This window comes from Anser brachyrhynchus, assembly GCF_964034855.1.
Source record: "Anser brachyrhynchus genome assembly, chromosome: 5".
Classification (NCBI taxonomy): Eukaryota; Metazoa; Chordata; class Aves; order Anseriformes; family Anatidae; genus Anser; species Anser brachyrhynchus.
In genome coordinates, this window is record NC_137699.1 from 37908687 (window position 1) to 37931372 (window position 22686).

Sequence of the window (22686 nt, forward strand, 5' to 3'; positions counted from 1 at the left end):
AACATTATTGGCTGCGTGGCCGGGCTGGTGTTCGCTGGGGAAGTCAGAGCATGCCCATTGGGGGGGTATAAAAGGGGGGCAGCCGGAGCGCTTTGCCTGTCTCCTCGCTCGTGGGGCAGCCAGCCGGGAGCAGCGGGCAGCCAGGCAGCCGGCCCCTCCGCCCCGGCCAGGGGGACGCAGTCAGTAAACACCACCACAACAAAAAGTGAGAGCCACCCAAGGGGCAGCCAAAGCAGGAGGAGAGAAAGAGGAGGAGGAAAAAAAAAGGCAAAAAAAGGGGGGAACAAGGAGAAAAAATAACAAAAGAAAAAAAGGAACAAGAAAAGGAAAAAAAAAAAGAAAAGAAAAAAAAGGAAAAAATAGGAGAAGGAAGGAAAGCGCTCGCTCGCTCTCTAGAATAACAAAATACCTAATCGTAACAAAATAACATCCTCCAGACAAATTCAAGCAGGGACTTGACATACCAAAAAGGCAAAGCGAGGAGAGCAAGCCAGGGCGCGGGGAAGGCGAGCCAAAGCCGCGATCGCTGCCAGGGCCGGACAGCAGCATGGCAAGCGCCGGGGCACACACGGATGAGCGCTGCCGGCAGCCTGCCTTCCTCCCCGGCCCGCCGCCGCCAGAAGTTGAGAGTAGCAGCGGCAGCGCCAAGGTAAGCGCCGCTCCGAGCCGCTCCGAGCCGCGCCGAGCCGTGCCACGCCGCGCCCAGCCGTGCCACGCCGCGCGATGCTTGTGCCGCGGGATGCTTGTGCCGCGCCGCGCCGAGCCGAGCCGAGCCGAGCCGTGCCGGCTCCGCTGCCCGCCCTCCCCACGCTTGTCACTAGAGGGACCCCGAGAGCCGGCCCAGCCCGGGCTGCCCGCGGCCAACTTGCGGGCTGTGCGCGGCGGGGGGTGCGGTGCGGTGCGGGGACCCCCCGGGCACCCCCAGGGTACCCGCGCGCCTTTTGGCGATGGGCGTTTTTCCGCCTTTTTTTTTTTTTAATAATTATTTATTTTTTATTTGCTTTAAAAAAATTATTATTATTATTTTTGCGTGGGTGGGGGGCGCGCAGCGCTGCCCGCATCCCCCTGCGAGGCTCCTGCGCGCCCCTTGCGCGGGGCGTGCGCGGAGAGGGTGCGGAGAAGGCGGGGGGGGGGGGGGAGCGGCGTAGAGGGGGCGTGGGGCAGTCCCGGGTGGGCTGAGGGGGCCGGGGGCAGCACGGCGCGTGTGCGGGCAGCCGCGATCGTGCGTGGGCCGGGCTGGCCCCGGCGGCGGGGCCGGGGCTATGCGAGGTCACGGCGGCCCCTGGCTGCCCGGCGCGCTGCGCTCTGCGCCCGGGCTTTGGGAGCGGGGACCCGGCGGGGAGCAGCGAGGAGCTGCTGGGCTCTCATCCGAAAGAACACCGCGGCGTGTTGGGTCCCGGAGGGATAAAAATACAGAGAGGGAAAAACAAGAGAGCGAAGCCAAAATGGAGTGAGAGTTAATGGTTGGCACCGAGCCTTCGACTTTGTGTGATTTTTTTTTTTTTTTTGCTTCCTTCCCAATTGCTTTTCCCTACAGTAATTGTTTTAAGAGAGCAACTTGGAAGGGTTTTAGCACTCTGTTGAGCAGTGGGGAATTGGGGCACATGAGGAAACTCAGACTTAGCGTAACTGTACCAGCAGATGTGGCTGCCTTGCCTCCAGCCAGCGGTGCCTCGGCAGGCGCTTCTGGCCCGCCGGGGCTCGCGCCGGCACCACGGGGCCACCGCGCGTGAAAATCAGGTTGGTGGGGGATGCCTCGGGAAAAGCTCTGCTTTAACCCTCAGGTCCAGGCTTCCTACATGAAGCCTGCAGTTTTCTTCCCAATGCCAGGGTGTGCTTGGGAGGGCTCAGTTTTCTTTGTTTTTATTTATTGTCAGGTTGTGTGTGTGTGTGTGGCTTCTTTCGCTTAGCAGGGTTCAGTGTGTTGGGTTTATTTCTCCTCCTCCTGGCTTGATTTACAGTGGAGTTGAGGAGCCTGGGTTGTGGGTTCTGTAGGGGTGACTTTGTGCTAAGGACATCTGGAGGAATAAAACTGACTGACACTCCTGATTTGAGCTCTGCTGAACTGTTTTGGACCCAACTTGACAATTTTGGTGGGGGTGAGCGGGTCAGAGCTGTAAATCTTGCTCCACGTTGTCGACACCCACACGAGTTCACTCAGCCTTTCAAAGGGGCTATCCCAGCTCCTGTGAAAATTCATTAAGGGATAAAAGATTTGACACCGCAGGTCCCCTCCCACCGCCGCATGAAACTGGAGAGCCAAAATGCGTCTGCGTGTGTGTCCCGGCGCTGCTCCTGACAGGTGATCCTTTTTGCAGCCTGCCTGCAGGGCTGCTGCTTTGACCAAGCAACCCAGAGGTGTCGGTGCGTGTCTCGCCATTGATTCCTATAGGCTTTGGAGCGAGCCCTACTTGCCTCGCAGAGCAAAGCACTTCTGTACGTCTTTTCTTTTTTTAAATAAAGCAAACACAGCAGGTGAGGTCTTATTTTTAGAGGGACGGAGGAGCTGGTGCGCTTCCAGAATTGCATACGAGCACTGGAAGTGGCCCACCCTCTCCTGCTCGTGTCCTGGGACTGACCTCTCGGCTCCGTTTTCGGGCTGGCTTCACTTTTCGAGGCTGCTGTGTCCAAGGGGGTGAAGAGATGCAAAAGGAGGGAGTCAGGGGGGCACGGGGGGGAGGGAATCTGCGCTGGGGCCGCAGCCTGGCACTGGCAGGGTTAACGCAGCTCTGCCAAGACATAAAGCAATCTGAATGTGTTGTGGGAATATCACTTGTCAGTAAACTCCAGTCACCACAATTTCTGATTTAACAGCTTAACTTGCTGTTAACTTTCCCTGCTATGCTCCAGGTTTCGGCCGTGGAGGCAGAAAGGCGAGAGGAACAATAAAGAAAGGAGTTAAGTGAGGCTACTAAATCGGACTTAAATCCCTTCCCTGGATCCTGCTGCCAGCTGTCTTTAGAAGAGTTAAGCAAGATTGCATTTCCTTTTTTTTTTTTTTTTTTTTCTGCCGTAAATCAACTGTTTCTGGGCCGCCTACCAAAATTTGTGCAATACTCCCCAGTGGGGTGAGTAAATGGGACTGAATACCCCATTCACCTTTCCGAGCTTGGTTTTTCCGTAGCTCCGGGAGCCCTTGCTGCAGCGCCGCGGGGTGCGGGACAGGAGGAAAGGTGACCCTCGGCACGGGGCTGCTGATGGGGACGAGCGGCGAAGACAAAAAAGCGATGGCTAAAAATAGATGCAGCGCTGCCAACCTCAGCCATATAAGTGTCATGCGAGCCAGGTGCCAAGAATCGAGAGTTTTTTTTTTTTTTTATTGCTGTCAAGCCCAGAGATCAGAGCTGAGCAGCGAAACCCCTGGTCCTGGGTGGATTTTATCCACCTCGATGGTCAAAAGTTTTGTAGTTTGAAGCCTGCTTCCTCCAAGATGAGGGTCCGAGGTCTCATCCTTTCTCCTTTAAACAAAAGTGGAGGCTCTTCTGCAGCCAGGAGCCTCCAGGGATAAGGATTTGGGGAGGGAACACGTGGCCAGGGTGGCAGGAGGGATGCAGGGTGCCCGTGACAGAGGTACGGCACGCGACGGCTGCTCTCCATCGGGTACCACTGGGCGCCTCCCCCCAGCTCCTCCACCCAGGGGGAGATTTTGGCTGCCAAAGGTGCCTGCCAAGGGCTGTCTGTGCATCCCTCTCCGCTCTCAGGAGGAATAACACAGCAATACGCTCCGTCTCGCAGTTGTTGGCGATGTCTGTGTGCTCCCCATGCACACGGGTGCATGGATTTTGGGATGCAGGGATGCCTTGGCTCCAGCCCCTGTGCTGGGATGAGGATGCTCTCTCTGGGAGCGGGTGCTGCTCACTGCACGAGCACTGGGCATCTCCTGCAGCAGCAATACACCGATCTGCCTGCTTTTTTGGTGGTGTGATGGAGGCTGGGCTGCAAAAATGTGGATTTCCACCCCCCACCCCCCCATCCCACAGCACTCGTTTAGGCTGACAACTTTCTTGCCCTTTTAGACGCTGCACTGCTCCACAAACTGCGAGATTTGTAATTTATTTATTTATTTATTTCTGTCCAAATCCAAATTTTGCAGACTGGGCCATCTGTCAATTCCCTCCTACGTTGTTCTGTTCATATTAAATTGTAATGAAGGCCAGACTGAAGGAGGAATTAGGTCAGACAGGAGGTTCAGTATCCGTTTTTTGGGAGATGTTGCCCAAGAGAGGCACCGTGGTTTGGTTGGCTCCGCGCAAGCCTGGATGCAAGGGATGCCTGAGCCTTCCTCTGAGATTTGGCAACCGGGCCTTTTTAGCACATTGTGGCCTCTTGGCCTCCGAATCCCCAGCAGCTGGACAGAAATCGCCTCTCCAGCTGATCATGCAGCAAATCCTTAAAAAATCCTCCAGGCAGCCTTGCGCAGGAGGGCGGCTCCGCTCTGCTGCAGACCTGCTTTCAGGCTCGCTCCCATCACGCTGGTGCTGGTCCAAGGGGACTTTCTCTGTTGGCTTGCTACCACCGGTGACCTGGCTGTCACCAGGCTGCGGAGAGGTGCTCGGGGTTCCCTGAGTGCATGGAGCATCCTTCACGTAGCAGCCCCATGGTGAGGGAGCATCTCCACCCACCCAGGGCAGTTTTCTGGTCCCACACGTACTGGTGTGGAGAAGGGAAGAAGAAAGAGCCTTGCATCTGCACAGGAGATTATTTTCTAATTTTTCCTTGTTTTCTGCCCTGGTTCAAACTGCACCCTGAGATGTTTGACCTCTCCCCATGCACATGCCTGGGGGTTCGCAGTCAGTATGACCAATTTAGCCCTGTTTTACAAGGATGAAACTCTGGTGGGCATAGCATCTCCCCTAGTCCTTTAGGAAAACAGTCACCACATCGTTCCTGTTACCTGTTGCATGAGGGAGGCTCTGCAGTACAAATGAAGGCTCCGAGGGTTTCAACGTGTGATGTTGGGCAGGGATTAAGCCATGGTGACTGAAGCCACATGCAGAGTGTTGGGTACCCGATGGTTGAATTGGGAGGGAAGAGCTTACAGGGTTGTGCTGGGTGTCTTCAGAGGGGTGACAGCATTTGGACCATCCTCATCCTCATGGCTTTGGCCGACATGGCTTCAGGAGGATTTCCCACTCAGTGTTTTGGGCTTGGACACCCTAAAAGAGCTTGCACCTGGAGGCAGGCAAGGCTTGCACCTGCAGCTCGGCTTTTGCAGTAGCCAGTGCTTTGCAAAGGAGAAGTTTTTTTTTTTTTAACCCTGCAGACCGTATCAGATCTTCCCAGCACCAGATAGTGCATCTATAGCATGATGCTGCCGTGCCTCAAGCAACACAGGTGATGCTGTGGTGATGATACCTGCTGCTCGGAAGAGCTCACAGCTCATGAGCACGGCAGCTTTCCAGCACTACTGGCACGCCGTGCCCATAGAAATTGGTAATAAGGGTGGCTTTGTTGCTGGCAGGACTGTAGTGGGGCCCCTGGGGACCTGGGCTAATTTCCTGGCTGCGCTGCAGACTTCCCCTGTGACCTTGGGCGAGTCATTTAATCTATCCCGGGCTTCGGCTCCATCTCCGAGCATCCCGCGGGGGTGAGGTAATATTCATTAACTGATATTATTCTCGAGTTGCTCAGATGCTATGGTGATGAAAGCTGGAGGTGAAACCCAGCGCCTCGGCTGAGCGTTAGTGGAGAGAAGGGCTGCTCTGCTGGAGATTTAGCACTCGCCCACGGGGGCTGCTGTTTTGACACAATTCCCCCCTTCATTTTGAGCTGAGCTCTTGGCCACCACCGTTGCTTGTAGCCATGCAGCGATGCTCGTCACTGAGGGATGACACAGGGATGTTGCATCACCCAGTGGGGCAACAGCATCCCTGTGCTGACACCCCTGTGGTCCCCAGCCGCGTCTCCCCAGGGACCGCTGTGCTCCCGAGGGATGTCTTTCTGGTCCTGTCCCTCCCAGGCAAACACGAATTGTGCAATCAGCCCCCTGATTGCCTGAGCAGTGCCTTTTGGATGCCTGGGGCGAAGGCCACTACTCCCCGGTAGAAGCCAGCTTTCCTCAAAAGCGAAAAGTTCATTCGCTCTGGCTTTGGGGAAGCGTGCGTTCGGGTAGGGCACGGGAAGCTTTCATCAAAAGCGAAAACAAGCCACCTCCTGACAATCACTTGAATGATTTCCCATTTATAAGGGAAGAAAAATAAATAATGAGGGTGGCGGTGGTGGTGGCAGAGGGGGGGTCTCTGGTGCCACGCTAACGCTGTGCCTCCATCCCCAGGTGCAGAGGATGTGCGTGGCCCGGCGGCTGCTGCTGCTGCTGCTGGCCTTCCTGGCCTACGCGTTGGATTCGGCTGCGGCGTACGGCACAGCGGAGACTCTCTGCGGCGGGGAGCTGGTGGACACGCTGCAGTTTGTCTGCGGGGACAGGGGCTTCTACTTCAGTAAGTTTCACGTGCTCACGCGGGATGCTCGGTGCCCGCGCCGTGCAGTGCTGGGACATCCACGCCAGGTGCAGAATGTGCTGGGGGAGGTGGGGTGAGATGGAAAGGACAGGTTCTCCACCCTGTTGCTTTTCCTAATGGCAGTGTGCATGGCGAGGAGAGGAGTGAGACAAGCGACAAGCTCAGGTGATGCTGAGCACTGTTTTGGTGGACTCGGTCCCGTGGGGAAACGGGGTGCTGAAGTCAGATATCGCTGGGGAGCGGCGATAGGTGTTTGGTTTGCTGGTAATGGGAGCAAGTCATCAAAATAATGAAGGTTTCTGCTGAGCTTGGGCTCTGGATTCTTTTAAAACCCAGGCAGGCTGTATCCACAGCTTCTGGTTGCTCCCCAAATACTCCTGGTGGCCTCCTGACTACCTCCTGATGACAGTGATGGTGCACCCTTTTCCAGCACAGCTAGTGCCAAAAACCGTGGTGTTGCTGTCATCTGCAGAATGCAGTGACCTTGAGGACAGTTGCCTGGAGCACGCTTTCCCTTGTGGTGTTTTGGAGGTCTGGACCGTTCACATGGGCAGCACAAGAGCTCAGCTGGTGAGCGGGGAGGAGGAGGAGTAAGGCGGTAGCGATGGATGCTCAGCAGTACGTGAGCAGGGGAGGGTGCCTTCAGCGTGACGATGGCATTATAGTGGCCCTGAGAGTGAAGACCCCCTGTCCTGCAGCCTGATGGGGACTGAACCCTGTAACAAACTACAGGAGAGATGTGAAGGCAAGCAGCAGGGAAAGGATGCACACAGCAGCTGCACGGGGCACCATGTGCTTGGCAGTCTTGCCTCTGCTCTGGTTGGCGGAAAATGAATTAAAGCGATGTGCAAGGTCACTCTTGAGTAATGTGGCGAGTTGTTTTTTGGAACAGTGGTGCTGAGAGCCTCTCCTCCCAGTCTGGCCTTTGCAGGGAAAGGGGTGCTGCATGGTCAGGAGAAGATCCTGGGTGCCAGTGCCCAACCAGGCTGGGCTGAGCCTGGCTGAGGTCTGCCCCATCCAGAGGCTGGGCAGGGGGCTGCCAGGTCCAGCTGCCACCAGGGCTTAGCCCATGTGATGTCCCAAGGGTGGTGGCACTGCAGGTGGCTTTTCCACTAGCCAGGTCCCCTACAAGATGCTTTTGGGCAGGTGGCGATGCTTTTGGGGACACCGTTCCTTTCTCTCTGAGCCCAGCTGGGGGGTCTGCACCATAACTGCCCTTCCTCTCATCTTGCCCTCCACATTTTCTAAAACCACTGAGCCCACTCCAGAGCTCAGCTGGGGCAAGGGACACAGGTTTCTCCCTCCCATCTGTGGCAAGTTCCTCTCGTGCTCTCACGCCTCTTCCTATCCCTCTCTATACAGAGGAGCATCCGTCTCCCTCCCCGTGTCTCTATTCCCTCCTCCCCCTCTCTGGGGATGAAACGGAATGGGGCTTTTGTTTTACAGACAAATTGACCTCCTTTCACCTTGAATAACCCGGCCTCCCAGTCCAAATAAAAACACTTTTGAAGGCGGACAAGTAGCTTCGTGCCAAGTGGCCAGTCTGGTGATTGCAAGAGGATTCTCACTCTTTTTTATTTTTATTTTTCACCTGTCCCCTCCCTTCTGGTTGAATATTTCTGGAGAGCTCAGGTGCCGAGGGATGAAGGAAGCCCCACCAGTCCCATATTTTAACCTCTTCAGCCTTTGACCAGTCAGCACTGAACACGCATTTGGGTACCAGCTCTACTTGACGAGGGCATGGGCATCCCCAGTTCACCTCTTTCTTCCCTCTAACTCCATCAGTTGATCCAATAAAGAGATTGATTCTTCTGCCTACATTAGTCTTCACTTCTAGATCCTCATGGCTAACACTACTGCCCCTGCGTAGGCTCTATAGGGCATGCTTATGTTGCATGATCGTGGTTTATGTCCTGAAACTGGGTATGGGATTGTCCTGAACACTTCTCGGCCTGCTGTTGGTGTCAGAAATGCATCCTGATGAGCAACCTGTGTTAACAGCATGGTTCATACCGGAGGTAGATGGCTTTGATGGCCTCACCCTACAGATATGGGTGACCCCATGTGCTGGAAAGGGCTTGCTTTGAACAGCTGCCTGGTAATCTTGGGAAAAAAAAAAAGGAAATAGCATGAAAATCCACCAGTTTTTCTGCTGCAGTGGTGATTTTAGCTAAGGCATGCCTTCCCTGCTCTGAGCTGCAGCAGTTTGCATCCAGCTCCAGCACATCAGCAGTGTTTCACACCCCTGGTGTCCCATGGTGGGGACATAGGCAGCCTGGACCCAGGAGGGTGCACCCCAAGGACCATGATGTCCGTCTGTCCATTGGCACAGAGAGGTGCCCATGGAGGTACCGTGATGGCAGATGCTTGGACTGAGGATGTTGAAGCTGCCTCCCAAATCCCCTATCTCGGGTACTTCATTGGCTTTATTTGGCATCCCACTACCAGGCTTTTACCATTTCCACTACTTTTTTTGAGGGATGTAGCAACCATCTGGAGATACATTGCTTTACCTGATCTGTTTGTGAAAGGGACAACACTTTGCATGGCGCATCCGTGGGGACGAGTGCCACCGGTCCCATGGCAAGCACTTGACATGTCCCTGGTGCACCTGAGACCTGCAGCAGTGATGCCACCAAGAGCTGGGGCTGCAAAGGAGCAGCTCCAACGGGGCTGGAGCCTGCAGCTGCAGCCGCTGCCTTGCTCTCCTCTTTCTGCTGCAATCCCCTTCCATGACTGAAGGCTTTTGGGGCCGGCACGCAGGTGTCGGCAAGGTGATGCCGTCCCGCAGCATGGCCTCAAGGAGGGAAAAAAAAATAAAAAAAAAAAGAGAGAAAAAAAGAAAAAGGTCAAGAGGAAGCCCTGGTGGCGAATTTGCTGTCATGCTCCGCCGGCGGGGAGGGGAGAAGGGGCTGCGGGGGGAGAGGCGTCCAACTTCTCTGTAAACAACAGCTCCTGTTTCCTCCTTTCCAACAGCTGATAAGAATTTAGCTCTTTGCGGCCGCTTGTGCTGACGGGGCACATTCTTGTGCGCCGCTGCTCCTGCGAATAATACTAGGAAAAAGCAGGGGGGAAAGCGCGGTGCCGGGGCTGGGGGAGGGCCAGGCTGGGGGCACTGGGACGGGGCCGGAGCTGCACAAAGGCCCCCTTGTTGCTCCCAACATTCCTGCGTCAGGGGCGCGGGTACTGTTTGCACCCAAAGTCCCCTTCCACTCGGCTTGCCGCCTGATGGACCGGAGGAGAGGGGAGCTGAGGGTGGGGAGGCGCCTCGGTGCAGTGATGCCGGGGAAGGGAGCCTCATGTCCCCACCCTGGGTGCCACCACCTCTGAGCTGCAGGTACTCAACTACCGCCCCCGGGCTGTCCCTGGAACACTGTTAGGATGCTCAGCAATCCCCATCAGGATGCCTGGCAATCGCCGTCGGGATAGCGCGATGCCGCCCAGCACCAGCTGGCAGAGGCTTTTGGTGGAGAACGGGTTGGGGAAAAAGGGAGAATAGCTGTTTTCCGAGTCCCCTGGGAAGGCCGGGAGGAAGTACGTTTCCTTGGGAGAAGGTGGCATTTGCCGAAATGGGAAGTGGAAGGGGAGCGTGGGAGGAGAAGCGCTTCACCTCCTGCTTTGCTATGTCCCTGACTTTGGTGGTGACGTTAAAGTGAGATGCCACTGATGGGTGAACGCCAGGAAAATCAACCTTTAGTCCATGCGTAAATCGCAGTACGGAACAAACCCCTTTTCCTAATCCAGGTCAGCGGCCATATCGCTGTAAACTAGAAATTTCCTGGCATCTTTTCCCCTGGTTGTTAATCTCCAGGTGCTTTCTGGGGCTAAATCCCAGCTTGTTGTTTGCCAGCTTTTGTTGTTCTTGTTGTTTTCCCTGCAGCAGCACTCCCCTAGAGGATGGGGATGGCATTTGGCACTGTGGGCATGGACAATTATGTAATGGGAGATCTGCACCCCCAGCCCCTCGCCGCGATGCTGGCGGCAAGCAAGGGGAACAGCATGTAGGGACTTCATGCAACACACGAAGGGCAGTGCTTGAGGGCTGGGGATGTATCCATAAGGTGGGCAAAGCAAGGGGCATGGATAGCTGAGGGCTGGCTCTCCCAAAAAGTACCCTTTATGGTGGGGTGTTTGCATGGGTTTAGATGCTCTGGTCCATATGTATATGTGCTTAAATATATATTGCATATATATATTGCATATACATACGAAGACTATATGCACGTGGCCCCCTTCTCCTTTGGGCATCACCACCTGGAGTGCCTGCACTGAGGTCATGTATATGGCAGCAGGCAACCAACTCATCCACCTGCCTATACAAGGAGGGCCCAATCCAGCATACTTGTGGCCACGAGCATTTTAAAGACAGAAAAACAAACTCCCAGCAGTGCTCCCTTCACTGAGCCCTGGCTGAGACTGAGCTATCCTTCTCACCTTCCCAAATAGCTGGCTAAGGGTCATCTCTGAATTTTTCCCAGAGAAAAAGAAAAAAAATAAGAGGGGGGTGATGCAAGGGGGAAGAATGTGGAAAATGAAACATTTGAGCTGCCTCCCGAAGGTGGGCTGCATGTTATGAGTCAGCCGTCCCATCGCGGTGCACCCGATGCCGCGCTTGCTCTCACGACCTCAGAGCACAGTGGTGATGCTCCAGTGTTGAGCAGAGGGCTTACTGCAAACGGAGCAAGTTTAACAGCTAGCAGGTGCTGTGCTGCCAGGGGCTTTGCTATTGCAGGGTGTGTGTTGAGGTTGGGTCATAGCATTTTGCATGCCAGCGTTGTGCATGCAGTGCTGCACTGCAAATCCGTGCCTGCATTGTGTATTTGGGGTTGCTTTGCACACGCAGGGCTGCGTTGGATGTGCATGGCTGCATTGCAATGTGGGGGGCTGCACTGCAATGTGTGGGGCTGCATTGCACATGCAGAAAGCTGCTGGGCTTTGCATGTTGTCCCGGGGCACTTTGAGTGGGCATCCACGTGGGGTACCCCTTAGGGAAATCAGCCAGGCCCATAAGATCTAAACAGTACAAATATTTGAGTGCCTGCTTCATCTGGAGCGTGTGGTGGGGACCATGGGTCATGCATGGGGCCAAAGCAGCGTCTGCCCCGCTGGATCCCATCTGCAAACCTCACATGTGCTGCTCTGCCTCTGAGTAGGCTGTGCTCCCCTCTACCTGAGCCCTTCACCTCGCCACTCTGTACATGAAAACACAGAGAAAACCCTCTAGTTTGGGGCCACTATACATTTAGGAAGTTGCAGTTCCCGAGCAAATTTGTTTTGCATCTGAAATCCAAATTTGCTCCTCTCTTCTATTTCAAGAGGGGGAGGCACAAAGCAAAACCAGTGTGAGCCTTCCCCCCGGAGTGGTTTGGCTGTAATTAAACACCGGCGCGAGATGCACTCGGTTGTTGCCGCGCTGGACACTGGCTTTCACATCCTTCTGCAGGGAGAAACAGGAGAGGAACCGTTATTAAAAGATTAAGTTTAATAGCTATTCTTGGCGTGCCGTTGTGAGCCTGTATTCTTTCTGCAGCTGTCTCCGAGCTGTCCCATCTGGTAAAATTTAGCCGCGTTGGTTCGCTTCACCTGCCCGAGCGTCAACACGGCAGAGGGAGGCTGGCAGCCGCAGCGCTGCGCTGCTTCTTTCTAATAAAACGCGCTTGCCAGGATCAACATCACAGACGTTCGTGGTAATCGGTGCGGCGTCTGCATCCGGACTGCCGTCCGTGCCGGGCTCGCTAAGGAGCAATAGGAAGGGAATAAATTACAGCAATAGAAAGTGCCCTTAATTAGCATCGTGTGCACGCGGGTAGCCCCATCGGCATTGAGAGCATTTGTCTGGGGAAGGCTTCATGTGAAGCTCAGGCATTTTGTAGGCACGTGTTGAAGGAGATGAGTGTTTTAGGGGAAATGCTGCTGGTTTGGAAGCGTGCGTGCAGTGACTGGGGGGTGATGGAGCTGGTGGACATGATGGTGGGGGTCACCAGTCTGGTCACAGCTGGAGGGATGCCTCCAAGGCAGAGGCTAGAGGGTGACAAGGTCTGGTCTGTATTGATGGCTAACACCGAGGCCTCTGCCCTTGCAGGTAGGCCAGTGGGACGAAATAACAGGAGGATCAACCGCGGCATTGTGGAGGAGTGCTGCTTTCGGAGCTGCGACCTGGCTCTGCTGGAAACCTACTGCGCCAAGTCTGTCAAGTCTGAGCGCGACCTCTCCGCCACCTCCCTCGTGGGCCTCCCGGCACTCAACAAGGTAGGGACGGCCCCGGGTTTGGCGTCTCTCTGAAACAAGAAGGAGAGGAAAAGATAGGAAGGCCTTGGAGGGGAGAGGACAATTGCTGGCTCTAGGATCCGCTGCTTCTGCAGCCAAGGCAGCGTGCAGAGCCTTCAAGAGTTTATGGCCACGGGGGAGTCAAATAACTTGCAGAAAACAAACTTTTAATCACAGATTGGTTTGTGTTGGACGGGAACCCTGAGGAGCATCTAGTCCAACCCCCCGGCCATGGGCAGGGACATCTTTCACTAGATCACATTGCCCAAAGCCCCATGCAACCCAACTTTGAACACCTCCAAGGATGGGGCATCCACAGCTTCTCTGGGCAACCTGTGCCAGTGCCTCACCACCCTCGTTGTGAAGAAATTCTTCCTTATATCCAATCTTTTCTGGTCTGAAACCATTGCCCCTTCTCCTCTCCCCACAGGCCCTGCTACAGCCTTTCTCCAGCTTCATTATATATTGACAGGCTGCAGCAAGGAGCCCCTGGAGCCCTCTCCAGGCTGAACAGCCCCAATGTTCTCAGTCTTTCCTCACAGGAGAGGTTCTCCAGCCCCTGATCATTCTCATGGCCCTCCTCCAGACCCACTCTACCAGGCCCGAGTCCTTCTTGTGCTGTGGGCCCCATAAAACCAGTAATGTGGGGTGGGGCAGACAGAGCTCATGGGCAGGGTCAGCCATGTTCCTCACGCTGACACTGACGTTGCTTTTCCCCTCTCCAGGAGAGCCTCCAGAAGCCCTCGCATGCCAAGTACTCCAAGTACGACGTGTGGCAGAAGAAGAGCTCCCAGCGGCTGCAGCGGGAGGTGCCCGGCATCCTACGCGCCCGCCGGTACCGGTGGCAAGCCGAGGGGCTGCAAGCAGCCGAGGAAGCCAGGGTGCTGCATCGCCCCCTCATCTCCTTGCCCAGCCAGCGGCCCCCAGCGCCGCGAGCATCCCCCGAAGCCACCGGCCCCCAGGAATGAACCATGACTGGCCGGCTCCATTTGTGATCTCCCGGGGAGAGACTGGCGAGACCTGGCCCCCCCCGAGCCCCTCCGTCCCCGAGCCGAGGAGCGGGGCGGTGGGGCGCCATCACGCCGCTCTGGCCCCAACCAAACAACTGACACAAGCAAGGAGGGGATGGTGGCGGCGGCACGCGGCGTCCTCCTTTCGGGGTGGGGGGGAGGGTTGTTTCGTTTCCCAGGCCTGTCTCGTTTCCCCCGCGCACCCAGTATTTTTCAAGCCTTGTACTTGCAAAGGGACAGTTGGGCACTTGAACTTTTTTTTGCTGCCGGGCGCTGCGTGACATCCCCGGTGCCAACACCAGAAGACAAAAGAAAGAGCAAGAGGGAAAAAGGATATGAAGTTAACTTTTTTTTTTATTTTTTATTTTTTCTCGAGAAGAGGAGTCCATTCCGTGTCTTTCTTGACAATAAAGTGAAAAACAGAAACAAATGGGGAGAAATGTTGAGGGATGTAACTTTTTTGCCTCATTCCCACCCCACTTTTTTTTCTCCTTTTATTTTGTTTTCGTTGGTAACTTTTCTTAATTTTTATAACTTTCTTTTGCACCTTTAAAAAGAAAACGTAACTGAGACGAAGTTCCGAGGAGACCCATCTGCATTTTTTGTGTGTGTGCTTAATTACAAGATTCCAAATCGACTTGCACCTTTTTGAAATCATCGCTGACGGGAGAAAGAGAGGAAGAGGAGAGAGAGAGAGAGAAAGAGAGAGAGAAGAAAAAGGAAAGGGGAGAAAAAAAAAAGAAAAAAGTGAGCTGATGCTCACTTTAAATGGAGGAGGCGTCTGCATTGCACATTTGCCACGGATTTAGTTGATTTATATATATAATATATTATATAACTTTTTTGGCAAAAAAAGCACTATTTTTATGGGACATTTTGTGTAGTATCTGAAGAGGGATTGTAATGTTTAAAATGTGTTATGGTGCTAAAGTAAGTTGGAAGGGAAAAAACCCAGAAATAGAAAGGGAGGGTGGGGAGGGAAGGACAAGATAGCGAATACTGAACTTGAAATTTTAGCTTTTCGTTTTAGGAAAAGTGTGATAAATGTGTTTCTTTTCTCTTCTGAAATATAGCTTGGTCATGACCATATGAGCTAGTTGGCTGTCACTCATGTACACAGATGCACGCACACACAGAAATACATCTACACGCATCCTTTATTTTTTTTTTGTAGAAAAAAAACAAAACAAAACACAACACAACGATTTAGTCTAAAAGGGAACTGTTCTAGAGACAAACTGCTTTGAATGGTGAAGGTATTGCCAGGTTACAACTCCAGGCCCTGCTTCTGCGCGGAGCTCGGCTCCTCCATCCTCCCGACCCTGGCAGCTTGCTTGCGCGAGCCGAGGCCCTGCCGAAGCGCCAGCCCCACCATCTCCTTTTCCTCCTCTTGCCCTTCATGTCCTTCTCGCAGAACCCCCTTGCTCTCCTCCCCTTGCCCCAACGAGCTGGGGCCGCGGAGGATGGCAGCCGGGACTGATGGGGACCCCCCCAACATGGGGCAGGCCTCCCCCCCGGCACGGTGGCCTCCGTCAGCACGGTGGCCTCCACCTGCTGGGTGGCTGGGATGGGTTGACGGGAGGGAGGAGAGGCAACTCTCTGGCTTTGAGGCTCAGGACTCGACAAGCAGATGGGTTGGAGAGGTGGGCAGAGGGCTGTAAAATAGGTTGGTTTTTAAAATAATATATATTATCTGTCTAGGAACCATAAAGAGGGGGGAATCAATTACATCTCCCTGTGATATACTCTCACTTGCTAATAAAATGGGGACACTCTGTTAACCAGTTCTGTACTTGCTTTGTCTTATATATCCATACATTTAAAACATAAAAAAAAAGACTACTTGAATTGTATTCTATCTCGTGGTTTTGAGGGGAGGGCTAGGGGGAGTCTCGAGAGGGGGAGGATTTTAATGTATAATCCTTTTGTTTGTTATTACCTTGCAATGTTGAGCCATGAAGCCTTTGTTTAAAAAAATGGCACTGCAATACACGACAAAGAAAATCCTTTATTTATTTTATTAAATATATATGGAAAAGAATGAAAATTGGTCCAAATCATGGGGGGGGCGTGGGGGGGAGGGAAGGGAAGTGGGTGGGGTGGGGAAGGCAGAATAAAAACAGAGCAATTGCAAATAATTGACTTTTTTTTTTTTCCTTTTCATGTGTCTTTTTTTAAAAGAAACCTAGTTTTTATTTTTTAAAAAGAGAAGTAAAAGCTTTCCTGGATGCTTTGTACCAAAACAAGAAAAATGAAAAAAAAAAAAAAAAGAAAAGAAAATCTGTTAAGCAAATAAATATCCATCCAGAATACGGAGCCTGACTTTTTCCTTTATTTTGGTTTATTTTTGCTCTCGGGGTTGGAGTTGGGTGTGGAGAAGGCCACACCAAGCGACAAGGGACCTTCATCACAAGACGTTTCTAGATTCAGATTTCCTGTTTTCTCTGCTTTCTCGAGGCAGATATCACCTCTCAATTTTTAGCCGTCCCGCTCAGCTGCTTTTCATCACTTAAAACCATCACACACCGGTGCAAACAGGAGGTAAAATGCTGTGATATCCTGCTTGGTAGTAATTCCCACTGATGTAGAGCGATGGCTGGGCAAAGTAGTGCCAAGGCATCCCCCAAATCCTCAAATTCAGCCAGATGTCATGCCGTCTGTGCAGTCCCACAGGCACAGCCAAAATCCCGGTCCTGTTGTGGGACCTGGCTGGATCCAAACCCCCCCACCCCAGACAACCTGGGTTGGAAAAGCTTTACCACCTTGAAAACAGAGTCAAAGATTTAGGCACTTGAAAATGCATATATTAAACCAGTATTTTTTTAAGTTTACAGTAAGCCAAACAGCAGATTTTTTTTTTTTTTTTATGGTTAGTCAAGAGGGTTTTCGCACAGATACGGGGCTGGCTGCTTCCTTTGGGCATTCAGAGATGGTTTTAAAAAGAGGTTAAACCTCAGCAATATCTCTTGCTTGCTTCTTCCAGGGAGCAAAGCAAAGTGGCTGGGAGCACTGTAAAGATGCTAATACCGTTTCCAAGCACCACATTGATGCTGCTGGAAGTGGCCTCAGTTCTGGGCAAAGCACTAAAAGTCCTCTCTGTTGAGCAAAATAAAATAAATTATGGACTTTGGTGCTTGCATGGGTGTACTGAGTTCTCTTCCTTCCTGGGGTGTTGACATGCTTGACACCTTATGCATCCCCACATTTGCAGTGGGATCATTGCATCGGTGGGACAAAAATGCAGAACCATGGTGGGGTTTAGGTAGCGAGGCCAGGGATGCTGGCAAGAGCAGCATGAGCACATCATGCCCCTGCACAGGAGAAAGTGGCTCATTTTTACCTCTCCTCTCCACCTCATCCTGCCATGGGGCCAGAGCAGAGTGGTGATTTGGGGGCCATTTGTTGGATAACCAGGAAGTTGTTCAAAATGTGCCCTCTTTGGCTCGGTGAGCTGCTGACTGGCTTGCAAGGAGAGATCCAAGCAGCCACAGGGAGCTCTGAGCCTGATCCTGGCCAGCAAGGACCCGTGGGTGGGTGAGACTGGGTGAGATGGGACCTTCACTTCAGCTCAAGTTCCTCCTATTGCTATTGTGGGTCAGCAGATAAATCGCAGGCACAGCTTGGAAATCCCTGGGGAGGAACAGCTTGGTGTGGGTCCAGACACCCAGCAAACCTCCACATCCATCCCAGGTGGCCCAGCAACCTCCTGCTCTGCTGGCACACGAGAAGACAAGGGGGCAAAGGAAAACACCAGCAGAAAAGTCTGAAATGTTGTTGAGTGCCCCAGGGAGGACTGGGAAAGTCACCCCCTTGGTCTCAGGGTTAGCAGGTAGCTCTGCAGGAGGCAACACTTCACAGGGCATTTTTCCAGTGGGATACATGGTGAGATATGGGGAAAGAGGGAGTGTGCAGCTTGCTGTATTGAGGTGGCCACAGCCTTTGCAAGGTGCATAAATCACTGTCTTGGCTTTATCTGGATATGAGTAGATACAGGGAGAAAAAAAAAACCACACACACACAAAACACCAACCAACACGTACTGTTTATTGTTATTATTTCAATCCAGAAGCAGCTGAGCTGTTTTCCTAGCATTCAATGAGTAGTGCTAGTGCCATCAGGACAGACTCAGCCTCCAAGCTGCTTCCTCCACCTCTATATCCCCTAAAAATTTCATCCATTTCACTCTTTGGCTCTCAAAAGCTCATTGTTTGTTTGCTTGTTTGTTTTTGGTGATGTACCTAGCTGCACTAAATGAAGGAAAGAACTGTGTTTGTTTTTGTTTTAAATAATTTTCTTGTATGTTATTGTCCACTGATGTTTTATATGGCTGTGGGGAAGCCTGGGCAAGGCGTTGATGCATCACGGATTATTTCACTTGTCTGCACTCAGCAATAGGCAAGGCTCAGACTGCCCGGATTCTGCACCTATTGTACTTCCCATTTGTAATGCATTATCAATAAAGCAAATCAGTTACAATAAGCTCCTGGCACCTGGTATCTTTTTCTCCCTCTTGCCTTGTTTCTGTGCTCCCAGCTGTGCTCACCCTGAGGAATGCACTTGCTCATTAAGATCAGGTCAGCCTTTGCAGGGAGCCCTGTGAGAGCCTCTTTCCCTGCCTTGTATCTGCCAACAGCAAACCTCTCCTGGGTTTCAGAGCCCTGTGTTTCCCGAGTTGTGGTGAGGACCTCTGGGTAGCAAACTCAAGCCCAGCTTTGCTTTCTTTGTGCACTGCTCATTGACCCTGTTGAAGAAGCTCATAGATTTGTGTTCATGGACGATAAGCTGAAATATCAAAGTTTTTATTTTTCTAGAAACATAAACCAACAAGAGAGCCAATTATTTCCTGTTTCAGGGGAGGAACAAGGTGGGATGGTAGAACTGGGAAGAAGGCATGAACTCAGTGGCCATATTTTTGGCTTGTCACGGTTTGGTCTACGAAGCAGCTACTCAGCCTGCAGTAACGAAGTGAGGGAAGCAGATTCACAGTGAGGCATGCCTGGAAACATCCCCGGCTCCTTAAGCAGACCCCAAAACCGTGAACTGTATGTGCATTTTGGGTACAATTGTCTTAAGCTCCACGACAGGAGCATGGGCACCTGCGGGAGTACGCCCCAGCTTCTAGGCCAGAGTATCTCCCCATCATCCCTCCCTAAATATTTCTGGAATAGGAATTTTTGACACTTGATTATCCTGTCCCAAGCCAGAAGGGCACACTGATAACGGCAATCTTTGTTTTCTTCACAGCTGGGGCAGAGCTGCAAAGGAAGGGAGGCGATTAGGAGAATATTAAGACTTCATCTTCCAAGATGTTGTTGCTTCTGTTCCTCCTCCCTCTGCCCTCCATTCCCCATGCTTAGCAAAGAAAGCTGCAGGAGTATTATTTCTCAAGGCCTACAGTGACGTCAATATGCGGGGTATTTATTTATGAAATCGAATCTAACAGTGGGGGAGAGAGGAGCAGAGGAAGATGGACGCGCAGGGCCAGCAGCTGCCAAATTATAACAGAGCTGTAACCTCCCAGTATTTTCCTACCCTCTTTCTGTGGGAGGGATGCGGTGCCCACAGCTCCAGAGGCCCAGGAAAAGCAAGGAGAAAAAAGAAAAACAGGAAAGGCCGAGTTAGCAGGAAAGGTGCAGTAAGAGGATGGCCTAAAGGAGGTAAATAGCCCCCTTTTGGTGCTGGGGTATTCAGCTTCAGTCCTTCCCCAGGGAGGGCAGCGCTGCAGGCACTGGCCTCCAGGCAGGCTGTGACCAGGTTCGAGCAGCCTTTTGCTCTCAACCTGTTTGATCTTTATAGAGGAAAGTCAGGAAGTGTTGAAACACCAGCCCGAGAACTAATTTCTCCTTTTGATGCCCCTTCTTCATTCACTGTTTCAGGCCTAGGCAGCAAAAACTCCAATGAGCATCAGGAGAAGATGCCTTTGGGCATCTCCCTCTTTGCGCAGGTGGAAGCTTGGCCAGCAGGGCCCAGGTTTTGGTTTCCTCGGTGGGGTTTGTCCCCAAAAGAGGGGAAGAGGCAGACTCACCGCCATCCTCTGTGAGCAGGTGGTCCCTTGCTGGCTTGGAAGAAATGCTCACAGATGGAAGTAGGGGAGGATGGCTTTTGCCTTTCCCAGTAGCATATACTAGGGTTGGAAAATGAGGAGAGGGAAAGGCAAGCACACAAATATGAGCATGGAAATCAAAATGTGCTAAAGGAGCACTGCAGATCTCCAGGTCTGTTGTCAAAGCCCCGGGTTTCCTGGAATTCCCCTCCTGACTTCCTATAGCCGTGCATGGGGAGGAGGCAATGCCCTGGCAAGCTGCCCCCTGTGAAGGCTTCGCTCAGCTCTGCCGCTGCTTTCCGTGCCCTTGCAGACGGCATCAAGGTGTCAGCCAGCCCAGAGCTTATTGTTTATCCAAAATAAGGCAAGACGGACATGTTCTGGGGATCTGTTTACAAGTCAGGCTATCTCCAGTTATATAATGACACAAGCCTCGCTGCCAGCAAATTGTTGCTGCAAGCCGGGGAAGACAATTAGATCGCCTCTCCGGGCGGCGAGCGCGGACAATGCAGGCTTTGTGCCACCCGGCCACCAGCCCCGGCATCCGCGGCATGTCTTCGGAGGAAGAGGTGGCCATGGGGAGGTGGCGCGGGAGGGCTCGGGGGCGCCAGGGCCGGAGCCGGTCTGCGAGCGCCTTCCTGTCCGGGCAGCAAGGGGCTGACAGTAAATCGGCCGTCGCGACGTGGGGCGAAAGCAGCTCTGACCCCTCGGCTGCAAAATGGGATGGGGAAGTTTTCGGTGTCCGGCTTCCTGCGCTTCCTCCTGGTGTGCTGATGGGTTTGGGCGCTCGCTGAGGCTCCTGGCGCTGCTTGCGGAGTCAGTGGAAAAAATGTGGTAGCTGGAGATGGGAAATACCAAACCTGCTCAGAAATGCACTCGCTTACAAGGGAAAGATGGTTTCCGGGTGAACTTGTATTCCTGGCATCCGTGGAAATTCAAGAGTGCTGCAATGAAACCTGCAAGGAACGATAGCTGGGATAGCTTCTGACCTCTCAGAAATGGGCCACAACCAGCTTCTAGCAGGGGTCCGGACATGGTCCTGGGCAACCTGACTTCGTCAACAGCCTTAGATTAATTCAGTGAAGTTGCTCATTGCATCAAGAAGCTAGGGAAAGAAAAACACTCGTAAGAGAATGCTGCCTGCATGATGACTAAGGGTATGTGTAGCTGCGTTTGCAGGGAAGTGCCAATAAACATCACTAAATCCTCGTGCTTCGAGGAGCTGAGGGCTGGTGGCCTGAGGGCAGAGGACACTTCTGCTGGCAGCTTGCTAGGACCTGTGCTGAGCCCTTTCACTCCATCCTCTGCAGTGCTGCCCACTGGCTTCATGGGAAGCAGAGTGTTTAATTAAATATGCTCCTGCTCTGAACCGCTTGGGAGGTTCCTGATCTGGACAAACGTAGATTTACTTTCTGCTGAGAGCATAGTCATGCTGGCTGCAAAAGCTATGTGTGAAGCCACGCTGCATATAACTAGATGCATCGTCTGTTTGCAGAGCTCACTCAGGGCTAGCAAAGCACACCTGATGTGCGTGCCCATTGCACAGTTTCTTGGACCTCCAGTCCATCCAGGTGGCAGGCAGAAGGTACTGGTCGCAGTAGCAACCACGAACCTGCCTGAGACACAATGCTTGTCTCGGCCCAGCCCAGAGAAATAATTCCTTCTGGAAGTGAGTCATGTTTCTTCGTCTTTTGAGCCACTTCAAGCAATTTATCTTGCAGACTTTCTGGCTACATTTACATAAAATGCATCCTTCCTTTCTTTCTATTCCTGGTTGCATGCATGGGGTTATTTTAGATGGTCTGTGCAGAGGTCACAGTGACACCAACACAGCGTGGCGAGCACGCTAGGCTTTTGGTAGGTGCTCTGCAAGGCCTGGGCAGGCGGCAGCTCCTGGTTTCCCTGGGCACTTGCAACGGATTTACATGTCAGCACAACGAGAAATCAGGCTAAGCTGCTGCTTGCTGCCAGAAACTCCATGAGTTAGCCTGCAAAGAGCAAGTTGTAGACATGAATAACCTCACAAGACCTCTGGAAGTGAAGGGAGTACGGGTTACTGGCAAAGTTAGGGAGGTGTAAGGGAGGATGGGAAAGCGAAGAGGCTTCCAGGAATGGCTTGTGCATGAGTACAGCATGGTTAGGAACTGTTCCTCCCTGAGCTCTGAGTGTAGACTATTATTTATATCCCCACAGGTCTGCCAAGGCTCGATGCCTGCAGCCTTGGAGCTGGAACTCCAGCTCTGAGCAAGCTGGAGGCTTTCATTCATGCCTACGAGATGCAATCAGACCCTTCGGATTCTGAGGGCAAGCAAGGCTGAGAATAAAAATAGTGCAAGGCCTTCATAAGATCCACCTTATGGCTTGGTTTCCATGCCAAGTAAAGCAGGTATCTTCAGGGTGGAGAAGAAATGACTGGGAGGTGGGTGAGAGGCCTGTGAGCAGCGTGGGAGCAGGGACGGGGCAGCCTTTGCAGTCTCGTGCTGTGCAGGAACAGGCAGAGCTACCTGAAGCCAGCTACCTGAGAAACCGACAAAGGGAGATGGCTCTCCATGCACCAGGTAGCAGGTCTCGGGACCTTCTTACCAAAGGGTGTTGTGGATAGAAGTTTACATGGAGATTCAAGGAGAGTTCACGGAAAAGGAATCCACTGAGAGTTACTAAATACATAGACGCCATATCTGGCTCAGGAAGTTCCTGAGCTGAAAATAGTTGGAGGCTGGGGAAGTACTGTATATGTTTGCCCTTGTTCTTACTTCTCCCTAGGCTTCCACTCATGGGCTCTGATGGATGCCGGATGTTAGGTTGGATAGACCTTTGGTCTGACCTAGCGTGGCTGTTTTTATGTCTTTATGTACCTTCATACTCATGAGGGATGGCTTTATCCTGTTCTTGCATGACCACCTCCAAA

General features: G+C 52.7%; 1 protein-coding gene across 2 annotated transcripts; it reads left to right on the forward strand.

Annotated features, from left to right (window-relative positions):
- The first annotated feature begins 107 nt into the window (after positions 1 to 107).
- On the forward strand, positions 108 to 18211 carry IGF2 (insulin like growth factor 2). 2 transcript variants are annotated; one of them, XM_080596098.1, is made up of 4 exons: positions 108 to 649; positions 6275 to 6437; positions 12541 to 12707; positions 13451 to 18211. In XM_080596098.1, exons 1-4 carry the CDS (start codon positions 548 to 550, stop codon positions 13691 to 13693), a joined length of 675 nt encoding a protein of 224 aa, XP_080452224.1. In that variant the 5' UTR covers positions 108 to 547; the 3' UTR covers positions 13694 to 18211. The 2 variants fall into 2 exon arrangements, with proteins under 2 accessions (XP_080452224.1, XP_080452225.1); XM_080596099.1 differs by lacking the exon at positions 108 to 649 and adding an exon at positions 1265 to 1740.
- Positions 18212 to 22686: the final 4475 nt, after the last annotated feature.

Coding starts and splice junctions, on each gene's coding strand:
- IGF2 (XM_080596098.1), top strand. CDS start 548: ATGGCAAGCGCCGGGGCACACACGGATGAGCGCTGCCGGCAGCCTGCC. Junction 6,438..12,540: donor GGACAGGGGCTTCTACTTCA/GTAAGTTTCACG, acceptor CTGCCCTTGCAG/GTAGGCCAGTGGGACGAAAT. Junction 12,708..13,450: donor GCCTCCCGGCACTCAACAAG/GTAGGGACGGCC, acceptor TCCCCTCTCCAG/GAGAGCCTCCAGAAGCCCTC.